This window comes from Cheilinus undulatus, linkage group 16, assembly GCF_018320785.1.
Source record: "Cheilinus undulatus linkage group 16, ASM1832078v1, whole genome shotgun sequence".
Lineage (NCBI taxonomy): Eukaryota > Metazoa > Chordata > Actinopteri > Labriformes > Labridae > Cheilinus > Cheilinus undulatus.
Window position 1 is genome coordinate 34,226,965 of NC_054880.1, and position 19,971 is coordinate 34,246,935.

Sequence of the window (19,971 nt, forward strand, 5' to 3'; positions counted from 1 at the left end):
ATTTTGTTGGATTTCTCATAACATCTCTATAATTGAAGTCAGTTTATTTTGGAGGTTACTGAATAAAATTATTCAAACCCTAAATATGTCTATAACCGTTTTTATTCGTTTTCCTCTTCCCCGTCTATCTGGCCTCTCCACGTTTTAAGTTTTGATAACTATGTTGACCTCCAGTTATCTCAGTAGTCAGACAAGGTGGCAATAATTAAGTCATGAGGCGGGTCTTTCCCCACACTAGCCAAAATAGCGCGTGTACCCTGCTCCGAAAAAAACATCACACCCTTCGCCGTTCAGGGTCCGACCAGCCGGTGGATAATAATTGACCAGATAACAAGTCTGCTGCCAGCCTCTGTGAAGTAAGCTATTTCCCAGCACTGACATGAAACTATCATGAGAGTCTGTCTGGACCTCCTCGGTACCGGACTGGGTCGTGTTTGTTAGGAGTGGGACAGGTGTGGTGGGGACACGATGTTGTTTTGGCAGCCATACACGGAAAACTTCCGAGCCACCGTACAGACACACAGCGGCAACAACAGCTACACAAGGTGAGAACTTCTGAGTGAATGTAGGCTACTTTTGAAGTTTATGAACTCTAATGGTTAATCTTGTGTTTGACAAAAGTTCAGTGGCTGTTTTATGTTCACGTTAAAGTTTTTTCAGGGTATATTGCATAAAAACATGACGCCTACCTGTCACCCTGCCTGCAAGCATTCATCTTTGTTAACAATATTTAGCAAGAAATGTATCAGCATGTGAGTGACCCTGCAGAAATGGCTCGGGAAGCATACAAAATAATAAATTAAGCACAAACAACGCAAGAGAGAGCATGTTCTCACGCAAGGCCGAAGCCAGAAGAGCTAAATATTCAGGGCTTCAGAGCCTGGCTGCAGACCAGACATTTATCCACGCATGCGCGTTGCCTACTATGTTTTCTTATTTTCAATTTTTTTTTCTTCAGTTGAGATGTCTCTTCATTAAAACTTAACTCTATAGGGTGTATTTACAACAAGGTAAATCAACCTTTCATTTTTGTGGATAATTGTCACATTTTAAGAGAAAAAAATGTTTAAAAGTGAAGACACATTTTAGAGGGGTCTGGCTGCAGACTGTTCATTTCTAACAGCTATTATCACAGACCGTTCATCTGAGACTGTATATCTCAGAAATTAGGTGCCATAATTTGCTAGTACAAGGCATTTCCAGTTTTAGATTTTGTTTTAAAAACTACTTTATTCATAAAAAAAGGTCTGGCATTCATGAAATAACCACACTGCAAACATTACAAACTAAAAAACATTTCATAAATATAACAGAGAAAAAGGTCGGCAGTCTAATCCAAGATTAAATTTTGTATAGACCAGTTTTAGAATAAGTGCCATGAACAATGGCTCACTTTAGCTGTGTTAGCTTTAGCTTAAGCTAATATAGCTCACTAGTTATGTAATTAACGTACATAAGTCAATGTAGCTAAGTTCGCTTAAGCAACCTGAGCTTTTGCAAATTTAGCTAAATCTAATCTAGCTAGCCTAAATCTAATGTAGCTAAAGCTAATGTAGCTATGTGCCTATGTAGCTCACAAAGCAGCTACATTTTCTATAGTTAAATTAGCTTTCACAATATGATACTTAGCTACGCAGATAACAGATACATAGCTTACATAGCTGCTTTGTGATCTTAACTTTAGCTACCTTAGCTACATAGCTATTTTATCAACATAGTTACGTTATTACTTAAGCTATACTTTTTGTGTTAGAACATTTTCATGGAGGACAAGCTTTATCCTGTAAGCAGACTGTCTACTCTGTTGTATTTAACGTTTTGTAATCAGGTTTTGCAGGCCAGGTTTTTAACTTTAAAGCTTCGGTATCCTAACCCTTACCCTCACCCTAAAAGGAAATTGAATCTGATTTTATTTTGAAAGTTTAAGAGAGTATTTCTGATCCAGTACAATCTGATTATAGAATTAAAATAACTTTTTGCTTTAACAAAAACAAGATCATATCATAATAATCTAAGTTTATTTGATCTAATTTTTAAAACAGACCAAATGTCAGACCTCCTGTGCTAACATTCTGAAATTATGTTTAAGAAGGTTTTCATCACACCCAGTGATGATGCAATTATTCACCATAATGCTTAGCAGACAGCTTAATTTTTCCAACCTCAGAAATTCTTCTGAGAAAACATTTGGGGCTCCAGCCCTGTGGGCCACCCCTCACTCCGCCGATGGTATCAAGAGCCAATGTTAAACATTTTTTCTTATTCTGCAGCTGGTTTAAAAGCAGTATTGTGCCTTTCATAAATATATTTTTGACCTTAGAAATATAGATTTATCTGGATTTAAAAAAAAAACAAACAAATTAAAAAGAAAATCAGTCATGCTGTGCTCCATTATGATTGCAGATATGATATATTTCATAGTAAAGAGGGAAAGTGAAAGGTTTGGAGCGTTTAGCCATCATAAATATATGATACCAGGAAGTGTTCCTTCAAAGAAATCGGATATTTTTCAAAGTAAACAGATTTTTTAAAGGAGTTTCTGGGAGGCAGAGCACACATACAGTAGAGAACATAATGACGGAAGCTCGGAGAACTCTGATTGGACAATCTTACTGCGCTTGGCACAGAAGGCGCGCTCTGATTGGCTGCCTTCCGTCCTGGCATCCTTCCTGAGGCTGGCGGTGGCAGCCCTGCAGGCTTCACAGACCAACAGCCTGTATGCTGAGGGAGCCATGTTGATGCCTGGTTTTATATCAGCCGCTTCGTTTTGGATGGTCACAGGAGTGCGGATGATGGACTGGGAGTCTCACCTGTGATTACGGTACCACGATGAGAAGAGGAGAGCGATTTGGGATGGTTCAGGGAACGCTAGAGGAGAGCTGCTCTTAGGTCACCGGACATCATACAGTTGATTCAGAGCAAGTGAAGTTGATGCTAGTTAGCCTGGTAGCTAGGTAGCAACAGCTGTGCGGACGCTGCGTGGGATGCGGCGTGTGGACTAAAACAAAACCCTCAGCTGTGCTTGTGACATTTTTCAGGACCAACGTTAGCTGGACTGCTTGAAGGGACCATTCCTGGAGTAACGAAGTGGCCGCTGGATTCATGTTAGCCTGCTTAAATTGTCTCTGTAGAGCTAGGTAGCGGATAGCTAACGTTAGCATGCTGACAATCAGCTCACGTCTTCAGTCACGACTAACGTTTAGCTAGCTACGTGGAGTCTATCGTATCATCACTTTCAGATAGTCGTGGAGCTCCGTGCAGTGTGATAAACGACTCCTCTAAATCCTGAGTGGAGATATGGCGACACATCGAGTCTCTGTGGAAAGCTATCAGTTCGCCTGCCCAGCTTGCCAAGGAGCGGCTAACGGGCTAGCAGCATAACTTTCCTCACACGGTGTCCCTCACGAGCTGCAGAGCCCACTTCCTCGCTAGCCGTCCTCTCGTACCTGAAGCAAGCTGGCGGCCCTCCAAGTAGAAGCCGAGGACAAGGAGTTGGGGCCCATGGCCTGGGTGCTGAAGATGGACGACGCCACCATAGAGTCGGGGCTGGTGCACGACTTTGATGCCAGCCTGTCCGGCATCGGGCAGGAGCTGGGGGCTGGAGCCTACAGCATGAGGTCAGACATGGAGTGTAACCCCAGCTGTATAGCACAGTATGGGGTCGATAGGGAGAACAACACACTCAGTCTGGGGGGTTTAAATTACATTACACCCCCCTACCTGTGGCTGTTATTCCCATTGTACTGACTGTGATGGCTTCTCTTTGTTTTGGAGTAGGGCAGTCATTGCAGGGTGCCATGAGGGGGGATAAAGATTAAATTTTAAACCCATACTAGAGTAACGAGGGGGCATATGCTGTACAGTAAGACTTATCACTTGCCACTACACAACTTTAGTGTACATATCAAGATAACAGGAAGTGTGTGAGAAAGGCCTTGTTTGGCCTCTCAGAGTGGCAGGTCTATCAGAGCAGATGTGTGGCTTTGTTTCTCAACACCAGTGGTGAGGGGGGAACAAAAGGGTGTATAAACCTTCACACTGATGGGTCTGTTTCTGATTCAAGAGTTGCTGATAAGGTTAACAGTTGTGGAATAAAACTTGCTGAAGCTCTTTGCACTCACAGTGTTTCAGAAATACCAGCATCCACTTTTCGTGTCTACTAAAGTATGGATGTAAAATAGACTGGTGTTTCTCCCTTAATTATCTATAATGGTCAAATTTTGCAGAGATAATGCAAACCTACAACAAAACCAAACCACTAGACCATCTGCATCCCAACAAAGCACTCTAGATTAGAATAACTCAAGTCAAATTTAAACCAAAAGCTCCCACAAGCAAAATTTGCTTGAAAAGTGAATTATCAGTATTGGAAGATACACACATTTCTGCCAGTATTTACAACAGATATTTTGGCAATGAAAATCTGCCTATATCGGATGTAAATATTGGCTGTACAAATAAGTTAGCAGAGTATGAGGCCCTGCTTACACAGCAACATTCTGCTCTGTTTATGTCTTTGTTTTCAAAAAGTCCCATAAGCAGACAGCAATGTTTTGAAAAGAAACCCTGTGCATGTTAGACCACAGAAAAAAACAAAAATGATGTAGTATACATGTCAGTCCAGTAGTTGGCGGTGTGATTTTGCCCGTCCATGTGGAGACAGAGATGGGGGTGTTTTGAAAACTTTTCTCTCTGGAGCTCCTTTCCAAATTGTCCTGTCTTCAGGCCCACAAAACGCTGTTCTCGTATGGACAGAAAGCCCAGATTGCAAAAAAGTTTGTGTTTTCAGTTGAAAATGTTGCAAACAGGGCCTTAAGCCTCCTAAAAACTGTGCGTTTTTAACAATCTTATACGCTTCTGGCACACCACACTGTGCAAGGTGAAATTCATAGGACATTAAGTTAGATGTGTGCAGACTGTACGATGACAACTCCCACTAAATGCCACTGAATCGCAGGTGTCAGTGTACACCGATAAGCAAGAAAAAAACAATCATCAGTGTGCTCCACATCAGTGTGCACCACCCATCTACACCGCCAGTGTCGTGGTGAATAATGAAGAAAAGCAACAACAAAGCCGTTGTAATTGTAGCATTTATATGCTAAACATCTGAGATCAAAATTTTTCTCCTTGTTGGAATCCAACAAACTTCTGCATTTTGGCATTGTCTCCATTCTAATGCTAACATTTTTGTTTGTTAGTGCCAGTGTCGTGTTTATTGTTATATCTTTCTTTCTGCATTCCTATTGGTTAGTTGACATAGGTCGTAGCAGCAGTCACATTATGAGATAGCCATCCTAAATTTTTTAATCTGTCAGAATTTTATCCCAGGCTTTCTTTGGTCACAAGACCATGACAACAGCAGTCTGACAACCTGTCCGACAGTGCAACATAGGACCATGGTTCTAGAGCTACAACCAAAGATATCACAGCGATTGGTTGTCTTCCATCAGGGACAGTCCAAAATTGTACAGTGTATACCAGGTGTTAGGCTGGACCAAAAGATCTACGCCAGCTGAAGGCTTTTTCTTTATTTCTAATAGGGGTGCACGATGGCAGTTTTCTGGGTGATCACCGATCACCGATCTTTAAAAAGCCTGACCTGCCGATTCCGATTTTGGCCGATACCAATTTTTTTTTTTTTTTTATAACTGACTGCATACACCTTCAATGTTCCAATCTTATTTTATTGAAAAAACATTGAACAATACCTGTGAATCAATACAAACTTGTTGTTTTAACTGCACATGAGGTAGTTCTAATATAAATGTTAAGTTTAGAGCATTGCTGTCCAAACAACTAAATTATATCAGTTCCTTTAGTCTTTCATTTTTCACATTTTAGTCGGTAGAGGTAGATAAGATGGGTGGATAAGATTGGTTTCATATGTAAGTATCGGCCAATCGCCGATCCCCCAAAATTAAGGAAATCGGCGCCAATCGATTGACTGCCTGATCTATTGGTGCACCCCTAATTTCTAATCATTCCTAACACATCATTTATAAGGACTGATATTTGTTAATTTTTTCATCCTCAAAATTGAAATTGTGTGTTTAAAGGACTAACGTTTAGGTCTGAACTGCATTTAGATATTGGTATAGGCTAAAAAGTTTTGAAAATATCGCATATGATAGTGGCAAAAGTCCAATATCATGCACCCCTATAAAACTGGTTGCCAAAAGACCTGAATTTTGTTGCCTTTGTTTTGAAAGGGTTCATCATAGTGTTTATCAATGGAATGATCTCTAAGTTTGAAAAAACATATGTTATTATATCTCCACCTACAATAGCATGATATAATATTACTGTGTAATGTATTATGTGTTCTGTTGCTGCATGGTGGTGAATGGGTTGAAGCTATTGCCTTGCAGCAAGAAGGTTTCTGGTTCCATACAGGGCCTTTCTGCACAGGGTTTACATGTTCCTCCCATGCATGCACGGGTTCTTTCTGGGTATTTCAGCTTCCTCTCATAGACCAAAACATGCTTGTTACATTAATTGGTGACTCTAAAATGGCCGTAGGTGTGAGTGTTAGGGTGCCTGGTTGTTTGTCTCTATATGTCATCCCTTTGTTGACTGGCAACCAGTCCAGGTTGCACCCTGCCTCTTGCTTAATGACAGCTGGAGTAGGCTCCAGCCCCTGTGACCTCAAACAGGATAAGCGGTGTAGAAAATTGATGTGTTTATATATATATTATAGAAATCTTAAATATAAATATTATAAGATCTACAAAACTAAGACCTTTGCAGAACATCTGATACCAACCATACATGATTGACACTTTTTGACTTTTGACCCTGAATGTTTTTGTTTAGCATCAGAAAGTTTCACAAGTTAGCATCAAACGGCAGTTCTGTGTAATTAATAAACAGCCACCAGATATGTAAGGTTGACTTCTATAGCTTTTGTTTCATGCAGTACAGTATTGCTCAGGTCAAATTTCCTTTTCAAAATATTATTTTATTGTCTCCAAACTAATCAGACCAAAGGAGATAAAGCATCATTTTCAAATTACTATTAGCTTCACGGACATGTTACTGGAACTAAGAATAAACTCTTTTAATGATACCCAGCTCTGAAAGCTACTCACACAGTATATGACACTTTGCCTTGAGGGCAAAAAAGTTGAATCCTGTGTCAAACTCCACTTGAGTTGTTTTGGTAGCCTCTGTTGAGAAAGCAGCCCATCCTGGACTTTTTGAAAATATTTTTTGATCCAGCTTCTTTACTTGTTAACATACTGTGAAAGTTTACCAGGTAAAATGTAAACAAAAGGATGTTTGCTCTGTGTGCTGTGAGTCGATTCATTGGAATCCAGCAGGGCGTCAGGCATTGAAAATAATTATCGGATTGTCTGGTTAAATAACATATAGCTGTATCTGTATTAAATTTAGACTCTTTCATAACTGGTTAATAAGACTTTGAAATGGGTTCAATTAATGACTCAGGGATTTCCAGCAGTACTCGGGTCTTATGATTCAGGGAAACACTGTGAGTCACCTGTTGACTGTGGAGGACAGATATGTTTCCTGTGTCTGTGTCTCTCTTAAACAGCTTGAGAAGAGCTGTGCTTGAATCCGAGCAGTATTGTTGTAAAGCACCTGTTCAATTAGTAACTCTTGATATGCGTGTAACGTGTTATGTAACAGGTTATGGGAGGTGATGATATTTGTGTGGCAAAGGCGAGCACAGCAGCTCTCAGGACATGTGTTTGTCTTATCAGCGTCCTCTCTGGCCATCTGCATCCTAGACTTAGATTTATCGGGGTTTAGTGACACACAGGGTGTCAGAATTTTAGAAAGTGATGGGTTGCTTTGAAGCTTAGGGAGAAAATGGAGAGTTTGTGCTTTTGGGGTGGTAAAAAGTTTCTAGACTTTTTATTCTTCCATTACCATAAAAAAATAAATTATTTCAGCTTTTTTTAAATCACTACTGGCTACTGCGGATGTAACAGTATACTCAACTCATGCTATCATATGATCCCCATACTGGGTTTGCTCACCTACCTGCCAGTTTGGCTGGCGGATTTTAAAAAATCTACCAGCCACTGACATTTTTTGCAAGCCACTTTATCTTAACAAGCATCATAATGCAATTAGATATGGCATAAAAATCAAGAATTAGAGTATTTAATTTATGGGCTATTTGATGAAGGGAAATTCTCCAACTATTTAAGAAAATACTGGCATACACTCCGTCTTGTTCATATTATTTTGAAGCTGGTTTGGGTCTTCGTTGCAGCCAGGTCATATAAATTTAGATTCAACTGCAATCAAGCCTCAACTGAGAGGCAAGATAGTCAGTTTGTTGCTATGAGCTGAGCAGTCATTAAGGTTATGCAGGAAAGTGCGTGTTGTCATTCATTTCAAACCATTTTTTTAACCAGTTTGTCCTGTACTCAACCGTGCAAATGTTTGCAGTGTGGCATGTGGGGGCACTGGAAATTCTTGTGGCATTCTCCTGCATTATGAGTGCCAGACTTGTAAGTATTTAGTGTTTTGTGCACAGTTCTTGCAATCTCATACCAGAATTCAGGCCTTGTCTTGGGCTTAAGACGAGCAAAACATGGGTTTAAAGGCCCTTTACAGGTAGACCAGCTGCAGCACTACTCATGATTAGACTCATACTGAGTCTAATCATCCCAGCCCACAGCCGACTGTAAACATTTGATGGCAGCTCTGACACAGGGGAGAAGTGGCAGTGTTCTTTGGTCAATTAGTGATTACTAGGTCTTTGGCTGGTAGGCTGAGCAAATTCACCTGACAAATAAAAAAATACCCCAAAAGTATCTGCATTTGGCAAGTGGCAGGTGCTAATTTCTCTCCCTGATTCACAATAAGGTATTTTTTCCCAGATATCCTCGTTCTACAAAGTAATTACAAATTCTACAAATTTAATTGTCATAGAGCTCATGTATGAGTGAGATCTGCTGGTCTACTGCCGATACAATCACAATAAGTGTTTTGATATAGCAGCTGGTTGAGCGTTTGGTCTATTTAGTTTTGTAGACAAATGCAGCCTCTTACAAATGGAGGTGTAATCTGATTAAAAGACCACAAAAGTCATCCTTATAGGGTAATGGATGATATTATCCACATGATATCTGCACTGGTAGATACAGTCGCTAGAAAAAGTATGTGAACCCTTTGAGATTTCTTGGATTTCTGCATAAATTGGTCATCAAATGTGCTCCAATCTTTATCTAATTCACAACAATAGACAAACACAGTCTGCTTAAAGTAATACTGCACAAAAAATGATATGTTTTTATGTTTTTATTGAACAAACCATGTAAACATTCACAGTGCAGGATGATAAAAATATGTGAACCCCTAGGCTAATGACTTCTCCAAGAGCTAATTGGAGCCAGGACTCAGCCAACCTGGAGTCCAATCAATGTGATGAGATTGGATGTGCTGGTTAAAGCTGCCCTGTCCTATTAAAAACACACACCAGTTTTGAGTTTGCTCTTCTCAAGAAGCATTGCCTGATGTGAACAATGCCTGGCACAAAAGAGCTCTCAGAAGACCTACGATCAAAAATTGTTAACTTGTATGAAGCTGGAAAGGGTTACAAAAGTATCTCTAAAAGCCTTGATGTTCATGTGTCCATGGTAAGACAGACTGTCTACAAATGGAGAAGGTTCAGCACTGTTGCTACTCTCCCTAGGCGTGGTCATCCTGTAAAAATGGCTGCAAGAGCACAGCACAGAATGCTCAATGAGGTGAAGAAGAATACTAGCGTGTCAGCTAAAGACTTACAGAAATCTCTGGCACATGCCAACATTTGTGTTGACAAATCTACAATAAGTAAAACTTTAAACAAGAATGGCGTTCATGGGAGGACACCACGGAGGAAGCCACTGCTGTCCAAAAAAAGCATTGCTGCACATTTAAAGTTTACAAAAGAGCACCTGGATGTTCCACAGCACTACTGGCAAAATATTCTGTCCATAGATGAAACCAAAATTGAGTTGTTTGAAAGGAACATGCAATGCTATGTGTGGAGAAAAAAGGCACAGCACACCAGCATCAAAACCTCATCCCAACTGTGAAATATGGTGGAGGGGCCATCATGGTTTGGGGCTGTTTTGCTGCCTCAGGGCCTGGACGGATTGCTGTCATTGATGGAAAAATGAATTCCCAATTTTATCAAGACATTTTACAGGAAAACTTAAGACCATCTGTCCACCAACTGAAGCTCAACAGAGGATGGGTGATGCAACAGGACAACGACCCAAAGCATAGAAGTAAATCAGCAACAGAATGGCTTCAACAGAAGAAAATACGCTTCTGGAGTGGCCCAGTCAGAGTCCTAACCTCAACTCGATTGAGATGCTGTGGCATGACCTCAAGAGAGCGATGCACACCAGACATCCGAATAATATTGCTGAACTGAAACAGTTTTGTAAAGAGGAATGGTCCAAAATTCCTCCTGGCCGTTGTGCAGGTCTGATCTGCAACTACAGGAAACGTTTGGTTAAGGTTATTGCTGCCAAAGGAGGGTCAACCAGTTATTAGCCTAGGGGTTCACATACTTTTTCCACCCTGCACTGTGAATGTTTACATGGTTTGTTCAATAAAAACATGAAAACATATCATTTTTTGTGCAGTATTAGTTTAAGCAGACTGTGTTTGTCTATTGTTATGAATTAGATGAAGATCGGAACACATTTGATGACCAATTTATGCAGAAATTCAAGAAATCTCAAAGGGTTCACATACTTTTTCTAGCGACTGTATAAGCTTAAAAAGCTGATTATTGGCATCATCAGATTTAAAAATATCAGATATTTATTACTCGTATATCTGCTGTAAATATCAGCTTCATGTACAAATAAGTTTGTGGTGGTTTAGCCAGCACCAACAGACCTGAGGCCTTTGTCTTTGTTAATCCTCTTTTTTTGAAATTTAAAGTGTGTTCTGAAGATTCATTTTCTTTGTTCTTTCTTAAACTTTAAGCTTTCTACAGCAGAGTCATTGCAGAAAGTTTACAATGGTATCGGATCAGTACTCTGTATTGGCCGCTACCTAAGCTCTGATATTGATATCTGGAAGGAAAAATGGTTTTGGAACATCTCTGATATTTGCTGTTGAGGGCGTGTGTTTTTCCTATCTTGATATTGTTTGATTTGGTATCATATGAATGTTTAAAATGCTGTCATCAAACAGTCCTGTTGTGTTCGGTAGTGATATCTATCTGTGGTGTTGGGGTGAGTTACAGGTCAGTTTTTGGAGTCAGCAGCTGGTAGGAACAGAATGTCTCAGTGTGTGTCAGCAGGGCCAGCTCGTCAGGTTTCAGGAAGCAGATGTAGTTTTCCTGGGCAGCAGGGTTAGCGGGGCTGCGGCATCCAGACTGGCACCATCTAAAGCTCAGGCCACTCGGTCCACAGCAAAAAAAATAAAAAATAAATAAAAAGTTACAGCAAGAATTGATTTAAGATTTTGAAAGTAGCAGTACTGTTTGAAGCTTTTTTGGGGGGAAGTTACTGCAGAAGGGACTTTCTTTAATTGAAGTTTGGATTGGGATTAAAGCAGCATGGTGTCGTGCCAAAAAGTTTTCCATGTAATGAGATGCCATGATCTGCATTTCTTTGCGTTGATGGGACTCTTTCTGCACACACACGCACGCGTTGTGCACCCGCTGACACTCCCACGGCATTTGTCAGGGTGAGCCGAGGACAGTTGCCTGTCTAGAGTAGCTGCCAGGTGTGAGAGATGGTGTGTCTGAGTGTGTCAGCAGCAGCTCAAGCTGTCTCTGGGCATTTTTGTTCATTTATCCCTCTGCAGCCTCACGCATACATAATATAAGAGTCATTTAATCAATGAGGAGCTCTTGTAACTTATTTCAAAACTAGCCAACATTATTGATAATTCCACATTAAGAAGAGTGCAAGTATTGCCCTAAAACGCTGTAAGATTCAACAGTTTAAATGGTCCGACCACATTTGATGGATTTCAGAGATAATCAAAGTAGGAAAACAAGAACATCCACTCTAAAGGCATAAGGAAAGACGTTTTTGTTGCCTAAGGAGGACACACTGGTTGTTTCCATCAGCATTAGATTCCTCACGGTTGAGGAGATTCAATAAAAGCTTAGATTAAAATGAGTCAGTTGAATATCATTGAAATGGCCTAAAGGCAAGAAAAACGCCATAATTCAGCTGTTCTTGGAAAACCATTTTTACTCTGCCACAGCTCCTCTTCTTTAATAATGTCTGTTTGTTGAGTATCTGTCATGCTGATGTTCTCTTTCTGCTCCTCTTGTGTCTCCCTCAGCGATGTGCTGGCTCTGCCCATCTTTAAGCAGGAGGACTCCAGCCTTCCTCCTGAAAAGGAGACCAAAAATCCCCCATTCCAGTATGTGCTGTGTGCCGCCACCTCGCCTGCTGTGAAGCTGCACGACGAGACGCTCACATACCTAAACCAAGGTGTGACACCTGTCCCTTCAGTTGTTGCATATAACTCGATGTATTTTCTTGGACAATCAGAATGTCTATATAGATTTAGTTTAATTCATGCAATCACACACAGCCTGCTTCTCTGTGCTGTATTCATTAGCACCAGTAATTTATTATTTTCCAGGATTATTTCACTACTCATCGGTTACTGCACACTGAACCCACTGATGTAGCTTACAGCCTCTTTTAACCTTAATGCTTTAATGTCACATGCTACTTGAATGATTCTGCTACACTTTTTATTAAAAAAGAGGTAGTTCATTTTGTTGGAACTTTTGTTGCCTCTAAGCTTCCTGTAAGACAGCAGACAAAAATCATGGAATCACAATCTGGGTAAAACAATGAAGTCTTCTACTGTCAGTTGCTAAAACAAAAAACTTGAATGTAGATGGTCTTATCAGCAATGTACTGGGTCTATTGTCTGTTTATCATCTCATTGTGTTGAAATCTGATTTTAAAAGGGATCATTTTGAGTTAGGAGCTCATGCTGTTATGAGAAGGAGAACAGTGGAAATCAGAGAGAAATGAGCCAAAGTGTAAAATGAAACAATATTTAAAGAGCCATTTGCAGTTTTTGATCAATAGTTAATGTTAGCGTTTTGCCACTTCAAAGTGAAGTCTTAGGGTTACTCTTGCATACAGTAACTTAATGAGTAATCAAACATGAAGTTTTATTGTGGCTGATGTCCCGCAAATTCTCATTCTCAATTATCTTTCAGTTTCTGATCATTTCAGAAAAGGTAAAATCATAACAATTTCCTGACTTCATCCTTGAACACTGCATTGTGACATAACAATACTCAAGCACCCCTCCCCGACCGTTGAGTTAAAAGAAAAGGGTAGCTGTTTGGATAAGAGGAATTATGGAATCTTGGCTATTTTGCTAACCCTTTTAAAAGAAGAAAATGTATTTGTGTTTTTTTTATATATGCACATAGAAAATGTCAAGTCCATGTGAAACTGAAAATACACTATAAGAACAAAGTATTCGACTGCCTGACAATTACACCAACAGGAACTGTAATGACATTGTATTCAAATACACATACTTTAATATGGAGTTTTCATTGGGGTTGAGGTCAGGATTCTGTGTGGGCCAGTCAAGTTCTTCCACACCAAACTCCTCAAACCATGCCTTTATAGTCCTTGCTTAGTGCACTGGGGCAGTCATGCTGGAATAGAAAATGGGCTTTCCCAAAGTGTTGCGTCAAAATTGTAAGCATAGCATTGTCCAGGATGTCCAAAAAACAGACCCATACCATTATCCCTCTGCCACCAAACTTCACACTTGGCACAATGCAGTCAGGCAGGTATGTTCTCCTGGCATCCAACAAACCTAGCCTCACCCATCTGACTGTCAAACAGAGAAACGTGATTCGTCACCCCACAGAACACGTTTCCACTGCTCCACAGTGAAGTGTCTGTGTGCTTAAGACCACTCTGTCTGACGCTTGGCGTTGGACTTGTTGATGTGAGGCTTGCATGCAGCTGCTCAACCATGGAAACCCATTATTGAAGCTCCTGCCTAACAGTTTTAGTGTTTACATTAATGCAAGTGGAAGTTCAGAACTCTTCAGCTGTGGGATCAGCAGAGAGTTAGAGATATTTTACTCACCATGTGCCTTAGCAGTCATCGACCCCACTTTATGTTGTTGCGTAGTCTCCTGCTTTGTAGCTGGGTTGCTGTTGTCCCTAAACGCTTCCACTTTCTTATGATATCACTTATGTCATAATATCACAACCGTCTTATTGCAAAGGTGGCGTCCATCACAGTGCCACGCCTAAAGTCACTGAGCTCTTCAGAACGACCCACTAAGGATCACAAATGTTTGAAAATGGAGGCTGCATGGCTATGTACTTGATTTTATTCACCTGTGGGTCTGATTGAAAGAAACTGAATTCAAGAATTGATAACTGTGGCCAACATTAAATCGAGTCAAACTTTTACAGCACATTTTATACATGGGGCAACACAACGTGTTTCTCATTTACATCAATCTTTCTTTGTATTGCACCAATTCATAGTAAATGTCCCCTGACATTTTCTAAAACCAGCAGACTGCACTAATTGTTCTCTTAACAAAGACCCAACTTTAATCAGTTTGTAATGGACCATATTATTACTATAATATCAATATCGGCAGACAAAATCTTTTAAATTAAAGACATATGGTTGTAAAATCTCTTACATACACACTCTATCTTACTAAACCCCTTAAATCAACCACAGTGTTATAAGTTAATTCCATTAACTGCAGGGTAAGATAATCTAGTCAATCCTTGGTCACCCTCTGAGTCAGATTGGACAAAATCCAGTTTGTTTATGATTGTTTTATCAATGCTTGTTGGTCTGGCCTCAAATGGAGATACAGCATCTGCTTGCATCATTACCCTCATTAAAAAGGTAGCAAAATACAAAATTTCACCACAGTGCATCACAAACAAAAATTCGGCATTAGAGGTGTAGGAGGACCGGATTATGAAGCAGATTGAGACCAGAGAAAAAATGGCAACATGAAACGGTTCTAGGGCTGACGCTCTGAATCATCTGTCTCACAGTAAAATTCATGAGCAATCTTGATGATTGTCAACCATAAGGGTTTGAGTCATTTTCTGGGGTTGATTATGTGGGGCAGCAGAATATCTAGCAAAATGGGCCTTTCGACAAAGATAATCACTCACTGCCTACAGCTTTGTGTCAAGCAAACTCTTCTGCGTAATGCTGCTCTTTGAATTGTAATGCAAACTTTCAGCCAAGATGGACTTTTTTAAGGAATGACCCCGATACTAAATAATGAACCATAACAGATAGAATTAACTTAAAATGTTAGATGAAGGGTAAACTTTGTTTTCACACACCGTCTTATTTTTAGATACTCTTAGCCATGTTTTTTTTTCTCTTTTCTTTCTCACCCTCTCAGGCCAGTCTTACGAGGTGCGTATGTTGGATAACAGGAATCCAGGGGAGCTACCAGAGCTCAACAACAAGTTGGTGAAGGTGAGCAGATCATTGCAGTTTATTACTTCTTGGATCATTTGTTTTTTTCTAATTTAATGTTCCCACCTTATGTCACTCAGTTATCAGAATTTATTTGCAGAGCACTTTTCATACAACCAAAAATCTAATATTAAGTCCTTTACTTTCAAAGAAAAAAAAACAAAAAAAAAAAAACAACTGTGAAAACAAAATCCACACCCAACCCCAGAAACCAGGTTTTTATGCATTAAAAAAGCTAAGGAAAATCTCTTGGTACAGGGGTTGATATACAGACAAGACCTAATTTTCCTAAAATTCTGTCTATAATCCACACTCATCAAGTCTTATATACCGATGTATACTGGTATATAACCCTGAGACAGGTGCCGTAATAACTCATTTTGTACTGGGATACACAGGGTGGGAAACCACGACCACAGAGGTTGGTGCTATTTCTTAACAGCCTTTTCCCTTATTATGTCATAATCCTGCTTTAAACAAATAAACTTTGTTGAACGCACTGCAATTAGAGAGCAGAGGCGGGCAGCACTACTCATGGGCTGTGGCTGAGAGCTCAACTATCATACTATTGCAAGCAGAAATGCAAACTCCACATGGTAAAAATAGAATGTAGAAAAGAGTGGCATAGTGCAGAACTGCACAGTTTAACCCTCTGAAACTGCTGTCATATATGACAAGATAAAACGCAGGCTATTAACAGTTAAATAACTTTTGAACCATCCAACTCAGATGACTTTCTGGGGTATTTATAGATAAAATCCACACAAGTAAATCTGATAATGAATGTCTTTTTATCGATTTTTAAATCCAAAATTTCGATAGTTTCTGCTGCTAGCTTTGGATGCTAACCTCCATATTGTATCCCATGATGCGTTTTGACGGCAGGACAACCAATGGGTGGCTGTTTCATTATCGCATCATGTTTGGCAAACAAAGCGCATAAGCACCTAGCAGCTGTATCTGTGCAGATTATGACCGAGACTGCCTGAATAGCTCAGGATGGAGAGAGAGAGACAGAGACAGAGAGCCTGTGATGTGGCCCTCTGTGTCTCTGCAGACAGGACTGCTTTTAATAATGGCATAAATCGAGCCAGTGCAAAAAAGTGGAAGGACTTTCTGTAAATATGTGGAAATTTTGAAGAATTTTTGTCACAGAACAATTTTTTTCTCTTTCCAGTCCCCAAGAGGTGGGGATTACATTTTTTAAAGTGTAAGATACCAATCAATTAGAAACACGTTATTGCTACAAACAGTGACTGAGACAGAGAGAAAAGATAGTTTAGAGTTCATCATCTTCCAGTCAAGGAATCAACAGGTCTCTGAAGCAGCTTTATCCCTTATTGTGTTCTCGAGGTCCAGAGATCGTGTTAAAAAGTCATGTTTACCATGGATCAACTAATAAAAAAACTAAAATGCGCTTGCAAAAACTAAATGTGAACACCTTTTGAAAATTAGATCATATTCCTGTTATGTAAGAGTACAGTTTTCAGGCATTATTAGACCAATGTGTGAATGATGGAGCTTTATTTTTACTAGATGGTGAAATATTACACTCATGCTTGAAGCAGAAGATATATAAATGATTAAGAGTCCCTTTACTTTAATGGCAAATAGATAAATAAAAATAAACTCCAATTAAAGAAATAAAGTGTTAGCACCCAAAATGTGAGAGCATCCCTAAACCCCAATTCATTAATTTTAACTTAAAATAATTGTAAATTGCAAAAATAACTCTGTGGCACTTTGTAAAGTATATTTCCTTTAGAGAATCTGTTAATACCAATTTCTAATATACAAGTACTTATTTTAAGGGGCCCGTCTTCTTTTCTCATTTGTTTGGTACTATTGCTCTTGAAAAAAGCAGTGATTCTTTTCAAAATGCAATTTTTCTTCTTAGAGTACTCCATTAATCAACAGAAGAATCGATAGAGTACTTGATTACAAAATAATCAATTACTCCAGCCCTTTGTGATGATCTGAGGAGCACATGCAGCAATGATTCCTAAGTTTGTGTTTGTGTGCGTAGAGCATAGTGCGGGTGGTGTTTCATGACCGCAGGCTACAATACACAGAGCACCAGCAGCTGGAGGGCTGGAAGTGGAATCGTCCCGGCGACCGTCTCCTTGACATCGGTAATGATGCCCAGAAAATGATGTATTCTTTAACTGTGGCATCCGTGTTATTCTGTGTTTTAATGTATGTTTGTGTTTTAGATATCCCCATGTCAGTGGGCATCATTGAGCCGAAGACTCACCCCTCCCAGCTGAATGCAGCTGAATTCCTCTGGGACATGAACAAAAGAACCTCTGTTTTTGTTCAGGTAAAAAAAAAAACAAAACAAAAAAACCCACACCAGCTTGTCTCCGCGCCAGCTGTTTGGGTGTGCCACTGAATTTCCACATCAAACACATTTGGATCACACACACTCTCACTCTCTAAAGGTGCACTGCATCAGCACAGAGTTCACTCCCAGGAAGCACGGCGGGGAGAAGGGCGTCCCCTTCAGGATCCAGTTTGACACGTTCGCCCAGGGAGAGGGAGGAGAGTACACAGAGCACCTCCACTCTGCCTCCTGCCAAATCAAAGTCTTTAAGGTACACTCATTGTTTGATAGAGAAAGAGGCTTGTACACCTCAACTTTTATCAGCCCTTTTAGCAATTTGTGCCTTCTTTAATGGCGTCCTTTTCTTCTCCTTCTCCATGTCCTGTTCAGCCAAAGGGGGCGGACCGTAAGCAGAAGACGGACCGGGAGAAGATGGAGAAACGCACAGCCCAAGAAAAGGAAAAGTACCAGCCTTCTTATGATACCACTATCCTGTCAGAGGTTAGTGAGCTGCTGGTATGGACTGAACATCAGACATGTTTATGTACCTCCAAGCACCAATATTCATTTTTATTACTCATGGGGCTGCCCTTTTTAAAATGTGGGTGCTCATTAGGGCTGAAACATTTATGAAAATAATCTAATTGGGATATTTTTTGGCAGTATTACAATTGCAATTTGATATGCAGTTATTTATTAAGTTCCTCATTTTGTCTATTTTCCAACAAACACAAGCAATATATTTTTCTAGATTACAAGCAACACAATAGTAGATTAAACTAAGCCTGAACAATTTTGGACAAATATCTAATTGTGATGATTTTGACTCGTATTGCAAATTGGATATGAATTATTGTGTTGAATGGAGTGATAATTTTTATGTCATTCTCATATTTAATTGGAAAAATGTACAAAAATTAAGAAAGTAGGATTTTTCTGGTAGACTATTCTAAAAAAATGGCACTTCAATGATTACATGATGTGTAATGATTAACATCTGCTGCAGAAAAGATTTTAAACTGGTATTTTGACACAAATTTCAATTCAAAGAAATATTGCAACTTCTGCAATTTAGTATTGCAACAGGCCATATTGCAATTTAATCTAGTCTGCGATTAATTGCCCAGCCCTAGTGCTCATGCAAGAATATTTCTGCAAAATGGTTAATCACAAATAAATTTGAGGTAAAGGGCCATTAAGGTGTTCTCAGCCCCCATTAAGTCAAGTTATTTGGAGCTAATGAATCAAAATTCTGTATAAGGCAGAAAATACAGATACACAGAGGTGAGATATTATTATTATTTAAATGTATTTAATCAGGGAAGCCTCATTGAGATCAAGAATATCATTTACAAGAGTGTCCTGGCTACGACGGGCAGCAGCACATTTAACAAAGACACAAGCATAAAAAACGGAGCAGTTACGATCACAGATCCTGAGTCACAGAGCAGAAAATCATCAATCAAAACATCTACAATCTGATGCATATTCCTCCAATGCCTTAAAGCTTCCTTTAAAAAGATTGAAAGAGACCAGCCTCTCAAGACATGAGATGTCCTGCAGCAGACTTCAGGCTGCAGGACCAGTGTACCTGAAACTCCTCTCACTTATTTCAAGATGGGCTTTGGCAACAGACGGTAAAAGAAAATTTTCTGACTGAGTCACAGAGCAAAGACTGTAGCTTTCAGCACTTTGCACATGACTAAAATCACACATATGATGGAAGAAGATTAAGTAAAGCTTTATGAATAAGGATATGCCACTGTTTTAGCCTGTGAGGTCAAAGAAGTCCAACCAACTTGATCATACAGAATGCAGTGATGAGTTAAGGACTTAAGATTTGTTATAAACCCAGTCCCCATGGTATACAGTATCCAAAGATTTAAGGCATTGAGAGGATGCATGCATGTACAGAACGTTACCACAGCTGAGCTTCATCAATAACAAACACACAAGGTTTAAGAACAATCTGTTCTTTAACTGCTCTGCATAGGACCATTGTGATGAAGATACTGCCTGGCAGAACTAATGGGTTAACTATCCTAAGAAAGGTCAAGTCCCTCAGTGTTTATTTAAATTAAACAGACATGATATGAAACAGATAGCTGTTTGGAAGACCGAGAGGGGGCCTGGTATTTTGTAAAGTGGTTGACAGTACTGATCTTTCCCAGCTCCCTCAAAAACTTAGG

At 39.7% G+C, this 19,971-nt stretch overlaps 1 protein-coding gene across 3 annotated transcripts in view; it reads left to right on the top strand.

The window, feature by feature from the left end:
• The first annotated feature begins 232 nt into the window (after positions 1-232).
• The window catches only part of ubp1 (upstream binding protein 1), a 32,133-nt gene continuing 12,394 nt past the window's right edge, over positions 233-19,971 (top strand). For 2 of the 3 annotated variants that reach the window (XM_041808384.1, XM_041808385.1), the window contains exons 1-7: positions 2,682-3,617; positions 12,280-12,431; positions 15,383-15,459; positions 17,486-17,591; positions 17,673-17,779; positions 17,901-18,053; positions 18,173-18,283. In XM_041808384.1, coding sequence (XP_041664318.1) covers positions 3,502-3,617; positions 12,280-12,431; positions 15,383-15,459; positions 17,486-17,591; positions 17,673-17,779; positions 17,901-18,053; positions 18,173-18,283 — 822 coding nt within the window. In that variant the 5' untranslated portion in view covers positions 2,682-3,501. Of the gene's footprint in view, positions 546-2,681; positions 3,618-12,279; positions 12,432-15,382; positions 15,460-17,485; positions 17,592-17,672; positions 17,780-17,900; positions 18,054-18,172; positions 18,284-19,971 lie in introns of those variants that run through there. The other variant, XM_041808386.1, reaches the window with a different exon arrangement.